This window comes from Nanorana parkeri, unplaced genomic scaffold (genome assembly GCF_000935625.1).
Source record: "Nanorana parkeri isolate BGI_ZX_2015 unplaced genomic scaffold, ASM93562v1 scaffold59, whole genome shotgun sequence".
Classification (NCBI taxonomy): domain Eukaryota; kingdom Metazoa; phylum Chordata; class Amphibia; order Anura; family Dicroglossidae; genus Nanorana; species Nanorana parkeri.
This window is the reverse complement of record NW_017306327.1, coordinates 1219214-1233934: the sequence shown is the minus strand read 5'-3', so window position 1 is coordinate 1233934 and position 14721 is coordinate 1219214. Positions and strand designations below refer to the sequence as shown.

Below are 14721 nucleotides of genomic sequence, written 5' to 3'. Positions count from 1 at the left end.
TATATATATATATCTATATATATATATATATATCTATCTGCACACACAAAATATATGTTAACATTTATTTAAACTTTCTTCATGTTCAGAGTAATATAATTAATTTTATCCAAGCGTGTTAAGGTTTCACAGTTCATTTTAAATATACTTCTGGGCAACATAATTTTTCCATGCCAGTGATTGTAACTTACTATTCCTCTATCACAGAATAAGACTGTCCGCTCAGGTTTGATGAAATTATACAACGTCAAGGTCCTTTTCATCTCAATAGTCATTCAGTATGGAACTTGACCTATGTAGAAACATTTAGGGCCTGTTCACACCTACCATGCATTATGGTGCACAAGTGCGTTGCCATTCATTTGAATGGCACCCCAACACACTTTCCCGGCTGCAATGCGCTGCAACTGCTTTTTCTCCACCGCAGCACAACGCACGGTATTGTGGCATTGCAGCACATTCCAGCCAGGAGGTGCATTTCTAGTTGAAGCACAGCCAGAGGGTTGGAGATACCCCACCCCTGCATAAAATGATAGACTTCATAAGAGTCAACATTTGTTTTCTTTAAAATATCAGCAAGCACCACTGTGACTAGAGTTTCTGACTGAGCAATTGGTCTTCTAAGTGTGTCTAACTTCCAAATTTACAAATCGATATTGGAAATTCTATGCTATAATAGACACCCAAATATTCACTAACCTGGGAAGCTTGAAGCACAGAAGAGAGCAGGAACAGGTCTGTGTCCCATGTTTGAGTTGCTTTTAGTTGGGGTCTCCCAGTTAACATTAAAAGAGAACTAGGGGGTTAGTGTTTTCCCCATACTGTAGTTCTCTTTATGGTCACAGGAAGGACATATACTAACCACCTGCCGTGACCCAAAGCTCAGTATATCGCAAGATATTGCCCGCGATATACTGAGAGCGCCACAGCCGGGACAGATCCCGAGAATACTGTCAAGTTCTATCCAGCTACGCGAGTGACAGCGGGCTCTGCCTATCGAGAGGCAGAGCCCGCAATCTCCCCTGTTCGTTCCTCCAGTCAGTGCTGGAGGATCGGAGAGGGGCGAATCTCTGCGGGGAGCAGTGTCTGACCGTCACCGCTCACTGCAGGAAGACTATTGTGACGTGAGCAGATCGGCGGCATGTTTCTGCTCACGTCGCGATCGATAGAGCCGACCTCTGACAGCTTCTTTGTCACAGGTCGGCTCTAACTATGAGTATGAGTGGAATCACTCGCCTCATAGTTCCCCTTTAATCTGTACAAAGATATATTTTCTCATAAATTGACATATAGATTGATGATGTAATTTGATGGCATATTTTCATTTGTCCGTGTGTCTGTTTCAGATTTCTTTGCAGATCTCAGTGCAATGGTTTGCCCCCTGGCTCTAAACAGCACTATGCCTGAACTTGTACACTACATTAGACAGGGTTTACAGTGGCTGAGACTGGAATCAAATGTGACTTAAACTGTGCTTGAGGACACTTACCCTCTGAACTGAGCTGCACTTTGTACGCCTAGAGTTTGCAATTGGGCCCATAAGTTCTAGGAACAAGAAGAGGAATGGAAATTGGCTCCTGGGATCTGGTATGACTGGAAACCTGCTGAACACTGCCTAGATCACCAGGTGTGAAGATGAAGGAGATTTCACAATCAAATGAGACCTTTTAGAAGTGCAATGTAATGTTGGAAAGGTCAGTCACGTGAGTGGTCTTTAAACATTTCTAATCAAAACCAGCATGGGGGAGGTGTCTTTCTGGGAGAGGTTAATGTTTTAAGTATCAGGTGAACAATCTACCTAGCAGTCCTCATCAGATTAACCAATTGAAAGTTGGCTAGGCTTATTCAACAAGTTGACCCTTTCCTGCCCTCACAAATTCATAGAAAAAGAAATACATGGAAGGGATATGCCCAAAACCAAGCTAATTGTACATGTATTGCCATACGGGGAATAACCTATGACCTTGCAAGTTTTGCAGATCTCTTTTGTTAATTTCTTAATTCAGAGCTTTGTGCCTTATTTCAAGTGTCCTATAGGTCTGTCATATGTTATTCCTCAGAAACGTAAAGGAAAGCAGCAAATTCTGTCTCATGAGAATTTTATGATCTGGAACAGGGCAACACTGCATCTTATATCTGCTGATTCTGATAATGTTGGTTTCTAAGCAATCATGATACAGAAAGCATTCTGTGATAACCATAAAGCTATGAACGAACTGTGTTTTGGGGGTACAGTTAAACACTGCCATCAGTTCCGATTAATAAGCCTCTAGATTTCACTGCCGTGCTTCCAAACCAGGATTGGCCATTCAGTTCTCTGGCTTTTCATGATTTGCCAATCCCTTACTCAGTTTTCCTGATAAATCAGAAGATTGCCTGCATCATACAAATGGCAACCTTGCAATTTTGTACCACATATTTTAAGATTTTGATTGACTTGGCATCCCCTGAACCCATTTATACTTCACTGGCAAGCCATGGATCAGTTTTAACAAAAACAGATACACTAAGATACAGTAACATTCCCTACTAAAGCACACTAAAACTGTATTCCTATCTTTCTGCATAACAACCACATGCAGTCATGAATTCCAGAAGACTGTTATTTCAATGAATAGCACTTACTACAATAGCAGAACATAGTCTTTCAGCTGACTGCATGGACCTCCAAAAATTACCCCATGAAAACCTTTTCCAACTGGTGATGCTTTTTGGGCTAGTTAAGTGTCATAATCTATATACCATGCTCTAATATATTGCATTTAGAGTGAATGTATATATAATAGTTGTTTTGTGGCATTTTTTTCAGATATTACCTAGATATGCTTTATTTTGAGGGTTAACTGGGTTGATTTCTAGATAAGCTATGATAAGATATGAATGAGGTGAATTCAGAATAGTTGTATGTAAGGTGTTTGGCGGCACTGCACTTCTCATTACATAGTGCTCATCCACCATCCTGGATGTAAATGTTTTTTTTGTTCCAGGGATACCATCATATTCAACAAGGGCAGCTTTCATTTTAAGTATCTCAGGTTTTAACAGGAACCTGTGGCCAGGCTATGGACATTAAAGTGTATGTACATGTATGTAAATGTTAAAGTATATGTGTGTGTATGTGTATATATAGATAGATATCTGTATGTAATGTGTGTGTGTGTGTGTGTGTGTGTGTGTGTGTGTGTATATATGTATGTACACACAGTAAATAGGCTTAAAAATTAGCCATCACTGACCTCCTGTAGCTGCATGTACTGTCTGTTGAGCAAGCAATCCTCAAAGATCTCAAAGACTTTAAAAGCAGGTTGCAGTCAGTTACTACACAACTTACACCATCTGATGTTTGTTTATGTTAAAAGACTTGAAGACCATCAAGTATCTGCTGCTAGAGGAAGCATGGAGAGATGATCTTTGATTTCAGTGCCTCTGTTGTAAATGTTTAGGATGCATTACTCCACAATGCAGCCACTGAAGTCAGCGAGGGCATGTTTTAAAGCTCATTTACGGTCTGTTAATAATATGTAAATATTTGAATGTCCATAACCTGGCCATAGGTTCACTGTCATAAAATAGAACCTAGGATATGCGTTTGTCCACAAACATTGGGTAATGCAGGCAGTGGTCTGCTTTAGAAAATTAAAGGGCCTTGTCGGATTAGACATATGGGGACTGCCATTGCTGATTTTGATTTTTTTTTTTTTTTTTGAAGGTGCAGACTCCAAGGCTGTCATTCTTACCTTGCCTTCACCACTGGGTTAACTTGCCTGGAACAAATATTTACTAGGTGCCCAGTTAACTGTCTAAACATGCAATTCTTTTAGGTTAGTAACTCGCCATGTAGTGAAGCAAGAATAATCATCAGCCCAAGAACCTGTGCATTTCATAACAAGTCTGCAGTGTCCGTTGAGAGCATGATTTGGGGGGCACTAGGTATTTTTAATAAGGTTATGTCAGACTAAAAGTACAGTATATTATGTATATGTGGCATCACCTTTCACTAGTTCAGGTGATTGCAGCAGCATCCAGGTAACTGGGGCCACCACCAGTGTACAGCAGCAGCTTTGAAGAAAAGGGAACCTGATAAACCATAGTTGTGAAACATGTTGCAATAGGCCAAGTAATTGGTCATCCAAAGCAGCTGAATGTTTAGTTTTTCAGTGTAATCCGATTTTAATAACTACTGTTGAATGAGCCATTTTCTAAACATGCATACCAGTACATTAATAATCATGACCGGCACATGGATGGACATTGGATGACTCCTGTTAGTATAGGAATGCTATTGCTAACTTGTGTTTGAATGCGTCACGGGTTGTCACCTTCATACTTGCACTTAATAAATTGGCGAGTCTCTGACCCAAACACATGTACATTTGAAGCAAAATTCTGGGCAAAAGTGTCCTCAACCCTTGCAGTGGGGCTACTTCTGCACTGCAAGGGTTAAGCGCTAGTAAAAAAAAAAAGTTATATTCACCTGAACAGTGGTAGCTGGCTGCTACGTCGGTCCTTAAAGCCTGTCTCCTCCTGTGCTCCAGCGTTTTTGTCCCCTGGTATCCTCACATCCATACACTGTGTATAGAAAGTGATGATTCAAGGATCCTTAGACTGCTGCAGCGGAGGAGGAGAGATGCTCCAGGGACCAGCCTAAGACCAATCTTACAGGGTCACTTCAAGTCACAAGTCTTTCAAGATGAATCTTGGGAAATTGTTCATCCCTAGATCATCTACACAGAATATAGGGAGGGAGTGTGGTGGCATCAATTAGGAAGGCAGCCCCATTGCATCAGGTTCCCAATATGCCTTTTGGAAGCCTAGACAACGATCGGTGGAACCAAATTTTGCATATTTATGTTCACAACATAAGATTTCCTTACATCCCTCGACCATGTGGTTTCCATGATGGGTGGAATAAATATCCATGGAGTTTTACCATTTTTCTTAAATAAGATCTGTCTGGTAAAAATAAAAACCCAATATAGTCTTTAACATCATTGGCCAGGATGGGTCAGAAAAGGGAGATGGTTGTTACTGGCTAGACAGTGCACTACTGTGCTATGGGAAGCTGGAAATAAACATCTTTTTTTTTAAAGTAATATAAAGTAGCTACAATGCTGTATCGTTACTCTTTTATCATCTGCCAGGTCTGATTTCTATTATCCAGTGGCGATTATGTGTATCCACTGATTCAGTAGAGAACGGGCTCAAAAATGACATGTGTTGTGGACACTTTATTTTAGAGATAAATGTATTATCCTATAGACAGAGATGTATGTCGCTTCTCAGCTAGAATGTGTTGGGGATTAAATAACAAGCTTATAGAACGTCGGCAAAGCTCTTTCTGCAGTATAGCAGTAATTATAGCAAGATCACCTCTATGTATATTCACTTCTTTTAGGACAAACCCTAATTGGCTTAATACTTTAAAATGTTCAAGGCTGTTGGTTAGACGTGTCATTACAGTACATGCTGAAGAAAAGGAGTCAAGAAAACAACTTATCCTAGAGAAATACGGCTAATCTATTGTGGGTTATGGATAATTGAGTCTGTCTGGCCAAGTCATTTCTATTTGTGAAATGTGAAAAGATTTACAGCTATTTACTGTCCTTCATTAAAGAAACGGGTCAGTGGTTGTGATGGCAGAAGACGTTAGTGAATAAAACATGGGAAACCGCACTCCATGAGAAGCATATAAAGCTGCAGACAATGGGAATTAAAGTGCGACTGTTTTCCATAGAGACCAATCGGGTTTTATCTTTTATACTCTAAGAAAGTTAAAGGAGAACTATGGGGTCAGTGTTTTTCCCCATAGTTCTCCTAAGGGTAACGGGAGGACACAAACTAGCATCCTCCCGTGACCTGAAGCTCAGTATATCGTGAGCTACAGCTCGCAGTATACTGAGACGCCGCAGCCGGGACGGATTCCGACATTACTGTCGATCCACCCAGCTGCGTGAGTGACAGCTGGCTCTGCCTATCTGGGGGCAGAGCCAGCTGTACCCCCTCCCCCATCTGTTTCACCAGTCAGCGCTGGAGGATCGGACAGGGGAGGGGGGGAATCGCCGCAGGGACATGATTGGGAATCGCCGCAGGGACCTGATCGAGAAGTGAGCGAGCGACGGTATGTGTTCGCTCACTTCCCGATCTATTGAGCCGACGTGTAACAATTTAATTGTCAAATGTCGGCTCGAACTATGAGGCTGATTTTCACTCACCTCATAGTTCTCCTTTTAAAGTGAAACTTTTGGTCACTATTGACATCCACTCATTTTTTTAAAAAGGCCCATAGTAGACAGTGTTGATTTTTGTAACTATCAGAAGTGAATTTCCCTTATAAACAACCTTTTACAGATATTGTAATGGTAGATGTGGGGTGAAAACGAGAGCATAAAGGGGAACCACTGAGGGTGCAGCGTTGTATTTCTCAGGGGACCACCGAGTTAGCTTGCAAAAGATGGTTGTAAACCGAGAGGAAGCAAAGTGTCCCGCTGTCATTATCTCACACTTATTCCTCCATATTTATCAGAAAACCCCTCTGATCGGTACGTATATTCTCACATTGATGTAAGTGTTAACATTAGCTGTTGTGTATCATTAGCTTTCAGCTCTTATCCCCGAATACATATTCCTTGTGCCATTTGACAGGCACGTTATTGCCCACTCCAATTCTAGAGCAGTCAACGTACGTAGCGCCATCACACGATGTGCTATCCTGCTGCTCATTTTCCTATTTATGAACTATAATAGTTCTGACTGAAATATGTTTCCAGTATTGGGAATACAGTTGCCCAAGTCAGTGTCAGGAGTCAACAGTGTGGAAAAGGTTTACATGGTTTAAGGTGATAATGCACCAGAAAAGGTCAAACTTTTGTAAATGACATAATTTAGTTTCTTGGTGATCTCTGACTAATAAAATAAAAAATGACCTGGCTATATTCAATTACAATGCTTTTAATTAGAACAAGTTTCCTGCATAAATATGAAGTAGTTTCTTGCATGCAGCGAGACTAATCTTTTCTTTTCCTTATACATACCCATACAGAAATCTCAATGATGTTTGGGTAAAACCAGTATTATGAAATGACTTTTTCAAAACATTTTTTTTTTTAACACTTGTATATGTAGCCTGCAAAGGTTACCATTTCCTTTTGACAAGGGTGGCCAAAAATGTTGTGCAGCAATAATGGGACCCTTCTATATGATCAAGGCCTTGTATTTACTAAGCACGGCATGGTGACACTGTGAAAGCCAAGCTAATTACACATAAACCTATCTGATAAAAACACAAAAACAGGTAAAGATCTTTTTCCAGACCCATAAAAAATAGACCACGTACGTGGTCACCATTGATGCAGTTTCCAGTGTGGTCACTGTGCACCAAATACAGCCTTTAGTGACAACCACATCAAAGTGGGCATTCACAATAAAAGCCAAACATTCCCTTCTGATGGGGATGATATATTTTTCTAATAAAATATATTCAAATACTAAAATCCCTTTTCAGTAGTTTGGGATGTATTTCTAAATGTTGCAGTGCCTTTTTTGTTTTACCTCCTGTGCGGCTTTGCAGCTAATTCTGGCAGCAGTCGGTTAGGAGCATGGACGTTTTATGGCTGTTGCCACACTTCTAGTACCATGATGCTTTAGACAGGGGCCACGTGTTAAGCATCCCTGCTTTTGAATCAGTTCCAGAAAGTCTTCACACGATTAACACTATTTCATAGTCCTGTGCTAGAATCGAACTTGATGGCAGATACGTCAGTGACTGATACCCAAATGAATCCAAGGAGGACAGCCCCCTCCTTTATTACATATCATAACGCTATGTGCAATGGGGAGATGTGCAAAGAAAACGATATTGGAGGTAATTCTATTTTAACTCTTCTGGAATAAATCTGCATTCTGGGGCTTCTGTGAATATTCTATAGCTGCCTTGTACAGTTCTTTAGGGACAGAGACTTAACAGATGTGATTTCGTTTGTTATCTTTTATTTAAAGAAGAAAGTCTATGCTAAATCTCTTTCCAAAGACGCTGTGCCACTCCTATTTTGTTAATTATATTGTTGATGAGGATAATTTGCTGTAAAGAACAGAGAAAAGTAAATGATTTATTTCTTTTGGCAAGAGAAATGTCATGAATTATGCTGTAAATAAAATATCAAATACATTGTTATGATTTTATTTTTTTGTATTTCTTTCTTTTATACCGGTGTGGAGTAGCATTGGGTCAGCAAACCATGGTATCAAGAGCTGGACCTGAGTATTATTAGGGTTTGTACAGATAGATCACAAACTTCAGCCTACTGCTTTCACAGTGCACTGCATTGATCTGTATTCAGTCTTAAATGCAGACTGTACGTAGAGCATAAGCGAACAAGGGTGGCCATTCCTACATGCAATGCTGGCTGTACCCACCTCAAATGCACCCACACGGCTTGAAACTGAGCTCCAGGCAATTATCTAAATACACCGATTAAATATATGGGAGCTGTTTTTACCTGCCAAATGATTTTTATTCTTGTACATCCAGTTCTGAGTTGCACAGCTCTCACACAACACAACTAAGTGGACGACAGCACCTACAGTTAGCAAACCGCAAAGAGAGGATACCACTGTATTTCTGACTGGGCAGTGTGGAAAAAAGCAGCTGAGGTTATCCCTCTGCTCACACTGCTTTCGTCTGCGATCAGCATGTTTGTTGTAAATATTTTGTACGATGTACGTCTGGATTAGTCCCCAGAGTACTGATGTGTGGGGGTGTGAAAGATGAGTCAAATTAAGGTTCTTTGGTTTAATTTAAAAAGAAAAATACAATTTAATGAGTTGTATTAATTAAGCTGAACTCCAGGCTCATATAAAGCACACATTTAATCAGTCGGGATATTGGAGCTGCTGTTTCTGTTTTTTATTCAGTCTTTGGCCTTGTGATACTGAACATCGGCTTATTACCTAGCGAGTCCTAGACCTTGAACAAGCATGCAAGGCAGTAAATCAGAATTCACGCTAAGATCTGCTGTCGGTTAACAAAGCTATTAGTTATTTGGAGAAGACCCATCTGCTCTGAGAGGGAGAGAATACAACTAAATAACAGTACAAACTGCTGCTGCACTAATAATCTGAATGTCCCCACTAAAGCAGATGTAAAACAAAGCAGAAATTATATTCGGTCTTTACTAGGGAATAAAGCTCACTTTCATTGACAAAGGGAACATTCTTGCTACATGTAAGTTGCGCTGACATTTAATAGAATTGGTCAGTTGTCTGGTACCAGACAGCAGGTTCCTGCCATTTTACACTTAAACAAAATAAATAAAATGTATTTAGTGATTTTAAAATCTAAGAGTAATTGAAAGTAGATTTTTATCTAAAACTTAAAGCAGACCTTTACCCACATCATCAAAAAAACAGATACTTCTAGATAATTGCCGGCTTTGTATTCTTTGCATACCTTCTTTTTCTTTTCTTCCCACAGTGGCCATGTTTACTAAGGGCAGGTTACTATAATATCTCCCTTTACTTCCTGGAACTCATGCATGGTCACGTGTCCTAGTCACATGTGCCAATCATCTCAGGGGAGGAATATGCCTTTCCCTGAGGTTACAGATGAGATTTCCCAGCAATGCTCTGCTGGTGTAATCTTCCCAGGATGGGCACATTTCATAATTTGTGCTAAACGGAATCGGGAAGTAGAAAATTAAATTGTGACTAATATGAAAATGTTTCTTTAACTATTGAATGTAAGATGATTCACTAAAAATCACATCAGTATGTAATATTTACTGCAAAGGGGGTGAAGGTCCACTTTAAACCACTTTGGGCTGGAAGGTGGGTGAATACCTGCTGAAAGGCCATTTGATAGTTCAGGTTGCTGATTTCCTTGGCTTCAGCTGTTATCTAGTCCTCTGATGGAGGAGAATAGTGCTATAACTGTGTTTTCATCATATTGTTATAGACAAATGTATCGTTCTTTTATTTTCTGCACATGCTTTGTTGCCAGCATCTGTATGTATAATATCTGCCGGGTAGAAAAAGTATCACTTGTTTTATGATGCAATTTGGCTCAGGGGGGGGAAATATCACCTTATCCTCTGCACAGCTGGATTTCATGCATCAGCTGCTCCTGAGAGTTTTGTAGAAAGTATTCCACCAGTATGGAATAAGTACAAGGAAACAATCATTCACTAAATTACATGACTTCACACCCTTGAGAGGGAAATCCCTACAAATCTCAAGTTGAAGTATCCACTTATGTACTGGATTATCATACTTGAATATGATTGACTGAAGGCACCTGGAAGGAGACGAGAGAACTAGTAGAGAAAGAAAACGTCTGGATGGTGTGCAGTGCAACAGTGAAATAGGTCATAATAAAATCACATTTTATGGAATATGCAAATACAGTTAAAGCATGTATTCCAATGATTATCTATTACAGGGGGAAAAAAAAGTATATCATCTCCAAGAAATGGGATGCCCAACATGGAAGAAAATTTAAATATGCCTTTTGGGGGGGGGTGGTGGGGGGAGGGAGGGAAAGAGAGATTCTATCTATGTGAATTGTGTTGCAAAACAGGAGGGGGAACAAAGGAACAGACAGAGTACAAGAAACATGACAAGACAGGGTGACATAGCCCATGCAGCTTCACATTCTATTAAAAACAAAGCTTTTTAAACTTTGCAATTAGCACCAGACTCCCCAGCAATATATATAATTTTAAAATCTTCGTTGGAACAATTAGATTCTGCTGTCCGTGTGATGCCATAGCTGGGCAATGCTATGGGATTTTGCTCTTCTTTCCACCTGCGACACATACTATAGTGTCAGAGGCTGTGAGAGCAAGAGCTGCAGTACTCCACATCCCCCTGGCTCATGTCGCCTCTGACATTATAGAAGGAATGTCACAAGTGGAGGCAGAAGAGCGATCCCCATATCTTTGTTCTGGTAAAAAGTGAGCAATGACTTGTACTATAATCTGTAAATCATGGGAGGTGTGTGACTTAAAACAACGGAGGATCAGGTAAGTAAAACTGCTTTACTTCAGTCCCCTAAGCATAAGTGGGCAGTTAACCCTTGCAGTGTGGGGTGGCTCCGCTGCAAAAGGGTTTTGTATGCTCAGTGCAAGGCTTTATTATTATTATTTTTTTTAATTTAGGATTTAGTATGGAAGGGTTAGAACCTGGTCTTGCTCCCTGCTGGGGAGATTTGGTTTGTGCACTGCAAACATGTTGGGTGTTTGTGACACATTCCATGGCAAAGTGTGTGGGTTTTCCTGCATTAGTGTGCGTTCACAGAACGTGATTGTGTGAATGGGGCTTTAAAGCCCAAGCGGTATTTCCACCTTGGGGCACCATTCCCAAAACTGGCAAGGTAGCTGCATGCACTTGTAGAAACTTGATAGAATGTGTTTTCTCTTACCTTATGATTACTCTTACCTTATGATGTCTTCAATCAGGAAAGAGAAAAAAAAACAAAATGTCCATCACCTAAGGACAATGACAAAAACCGGAGGAGTTCCTGGAGTGGGAGAGGTTATATGAAGTCATAGCTTTGGCCTGTGTGCAATCACCCCATGATACCTGCATATTACCCAGTTGTCTATGAATTGCCTATGTCCTGTACGATCAAGGTTTTGTCTGCACCATAATGACAGTAAAGAAGAGTTGGTCTATAGGCAGGTTGTGTTGTGTAGTAGAGCTCAGAAATTATACAGCCCTCTAGAATAGGGAAATTAAAACATTATAGTTCTAATGATCTCTTTCACCGTCAGTTTCAACTCCATTTCAGGTCACAGAAATTCTAAGTGTATTTCCTACTTTTGCAGCCAAATTGCTCTGGTGTGAAAGAAAAGCTGTTCTCTGGAATACAAGGAGTGGGGGAGAATGTTTGTCTGGTACCATCTAGCGCTTTTCTCCCCAACCATCCCTGGCTCTCCCCTTCCGTTTACTGGATTTCAGATTTCTTTCACTATTGGAGAGTCTGCATGCAAATAGAACCTGCCTCGGACTGACAAAAATCAGAGATCAAAATAATCTAAAAATTGTTTTAACTGCTGCCATTTATTTAAAAATGTGCTTAAAGAAAAAAAGAAAGTACTTTAGTAGGAGTTGGGTGCAGGTCTACAGCAAAAGTCACACAAAAAATGTCTTCCATGTACTGGGAGTTACTCTTCATATGGACAGGAAACTTAGTAGGCGATGCTAAAAATGATCCCGCAGACAGCTGGCCAGACCATGGAGCAGATGGCAGGTTTAGAAGTGGAAGAGTAACACAGGGCAGTGTATGTGAGCCTACCTGTTAGGGCAATGTGCTCTGGAATAATTGTCTGAGATTGGTTACGAGCTACAAAGACTCTTCTGTTTTTAAACCTGCGTGACTGTCCCTGTTGACAACAGGAAAAAAAAACCCAAACAGGGTGGTCAAGTCCTTACATGCCACCCGGCTTCCTTAATGGGACTTCCGGTGTTGGTAATAAAAAGAAAGAAAACGGGTTTCGGTGCATCCCTAGTTAGAATATATATTGTTGGCATAGAAGCTCCATAGCTGTCATTTACATTCTTTATTATGAGCTGGGTCACTGCCCTGGAACCACCATGTGCAATGTTAGAAGTTGGAAGAGTTAAACAATCTGATGCACCCACCCTGTCAGAAAAAAAATAAAGAAAGCTAGACAGATTTCAGCAAAAAAAATAAATATATAAATTGGGGTGGGTGGCTGGCTCTGTCGGCACCGGCCAAACTACAATTTGGGGGGGGGGGAGGAGATGGAGGAATCAATCGAAGGAGCCAGATGAAAGGCTGTTGGCCTAATAGTTACTGCAATCATTTAGATGCAGTCAGTTTAGGTATTCAGAAACCCATGGATGCCTGCTGCATGAATATAATAACAAGCAGGGGGGATTCTGCAATCCATGCCTTTTTTTTTTATTTTGATGAGGGAATAGAGTGATTTCTTTCAGCACACATTGTTAAAGGAGAGACATTATACAAGTGTATGGTTAGCCATGGTCTGCTCTATACTCAGCTGCCGCTTAGTGGACAGTCAGTGCTTTACATGATGCAATGTTTGTAGAACTTTCACAAGGCTCTAATATACCTTTCATTAGAAGTGTGTTATGCTTATTTATTGTATTACAATACGAGTTATGGAGCTGCAAGTATTATAATCAAGTTATAATCGATCACAAGAGCAGTGGCTACTTTTGTTCCCCATGGTCCCTGTGTGTGTTATAAAGTAGTCACCGCTCCAAGCTCACTCCCGTGATGGACTACAATCTAATTTTTAATTTACTAATTTGTATTGAAGTTATAGCCTATCATGGCAGCAAGCTTGGTAGTGGGGGACTACATTACAACACACAGGGACCATGGGGAACAAAAGTAGCCACCCTCCAGAAGGCAGGACAGTGTCAGCATGATGTCAGAGATGATTTGAGGATCATCTCTGAGTAATACACAAATAAGATACATTTCTGTTAAATAGAGAGATGGAGTTATTACTCACACAACACAAATAGAGAGATGGAGTTATTACTCACACAACACAAATAGAGAGATGGAGTTATTACTCACACAACACAAATAGCGAGATGGAGTTATTACTCACACAAATTACTCTATTTACATCTCTGTTTTACTGAGCTCTACTACCCAAGAAATTTGCAGTGGAACTCAAGAATTGCTTATACAGGAGAGTCTTCCCCAATTTTATGTACACACCCATGAGAGTAAATTTTATTAAACTATTCACATAACCACGTGAAAAAGTTCCTGCAATGGAACCAAACAGTGATGAAGACTAAAGTTGACTGTACACTAAGCAAATTTTGGCAGGTTCCGTCTGACTCCTCCCCGGCATCCTTGGATTTAGGGCCCAGTCACATCATATCCAGTGCGTCCCAGGGCAGTTCGCGTCCGGAACACACTGGATAGCATACATGAACCCGGGCTGCATTCTGGGGCAGGGCAGGCCCGTGCTTTGTCAATGGCACCGCAGACACACCTGCAGTGCGATTTCCCACACCGGAACACAAGGTACAGGAATGCCCTCCATTCCAGTGCGATCTGAAAAGAATAGTGCATGCATGCACAATTTTTTTTCTGACTGCACCAGACACTAATGTGGCCCGTGCAGCCGGAGGGCATGGCTGTGGTGCCATTGAGTTCAATGTAACACAACCCCTCCCACCCCCATAACAAAGCGAGTGGCCAGAACGCGATCCAGTGCGTTCCAGCCAGAATCGGGTCGGAGTGCACTGAGGCTGGTGTGAACTGGCCCCCCAGGTGATTTTGGTAGCTGGTGTGGCCAATTGTCAAAATACAATATCCCGGACAGAGATTACGCTGTTTAGCGCTGGATGTTTTTTTCTGTTCAGTTAATGTTCTTTAGGCCATATTCTTGAAATAAGGCAGGTATGTTTCTTTGGCCACTTGTGTTGCCCTAACGGTTAGGGCAACACAAGTGGCCAAAAAAAAACCACACAGCCCTCTCCTAAAACGACCTTGTTAGGCTAGGGCCTAGCCTAAAAAGGTCGTTTTAGGAGGGGGCTGTGTATACGAGCCAGATCAAACTTCATGAAAAAAACGACAGAATATATTGGTATTAAAATAGGTATTGTGACTATATGTACAAAAATGTATTACTGTTCCTCTCCAAGATGTACCTTATGACACTGCTGACAATGAAAATGTATAAAGACATCTTTAATTTAGGATCAACTTTGTAA

The 14721-nt window shown here is 40.8% G+C and overlaps 1 protein-coding gene across 2 annotated transcripts in view; it reads left to right on the top strand.

The window, feature by feature from the left end:
• Nucleotides 1-1851, top strand: part of AFF1 (AF4/FMR2 family member 1) — a 124635-nt gene extending 122784 nt beyond the window's left edge. For both annotated transcript variants that reach the window (XM_018576201.1, XM_018576202.1), the window contains one exon: nt 1347-1851. In XM_018576201.1, the coding sequence (XP_018431703.1) occupies nt 1347-1468 (122 nt within the window). In that variant the 3' untranslated portion in view covers nt 1469-1851. The remainder of the gene's footprint in view (nt 1-1346) is intronic.
• The last annotated feature ends 12870 nt before the right edge of the window (nt 1852-14721 follow it).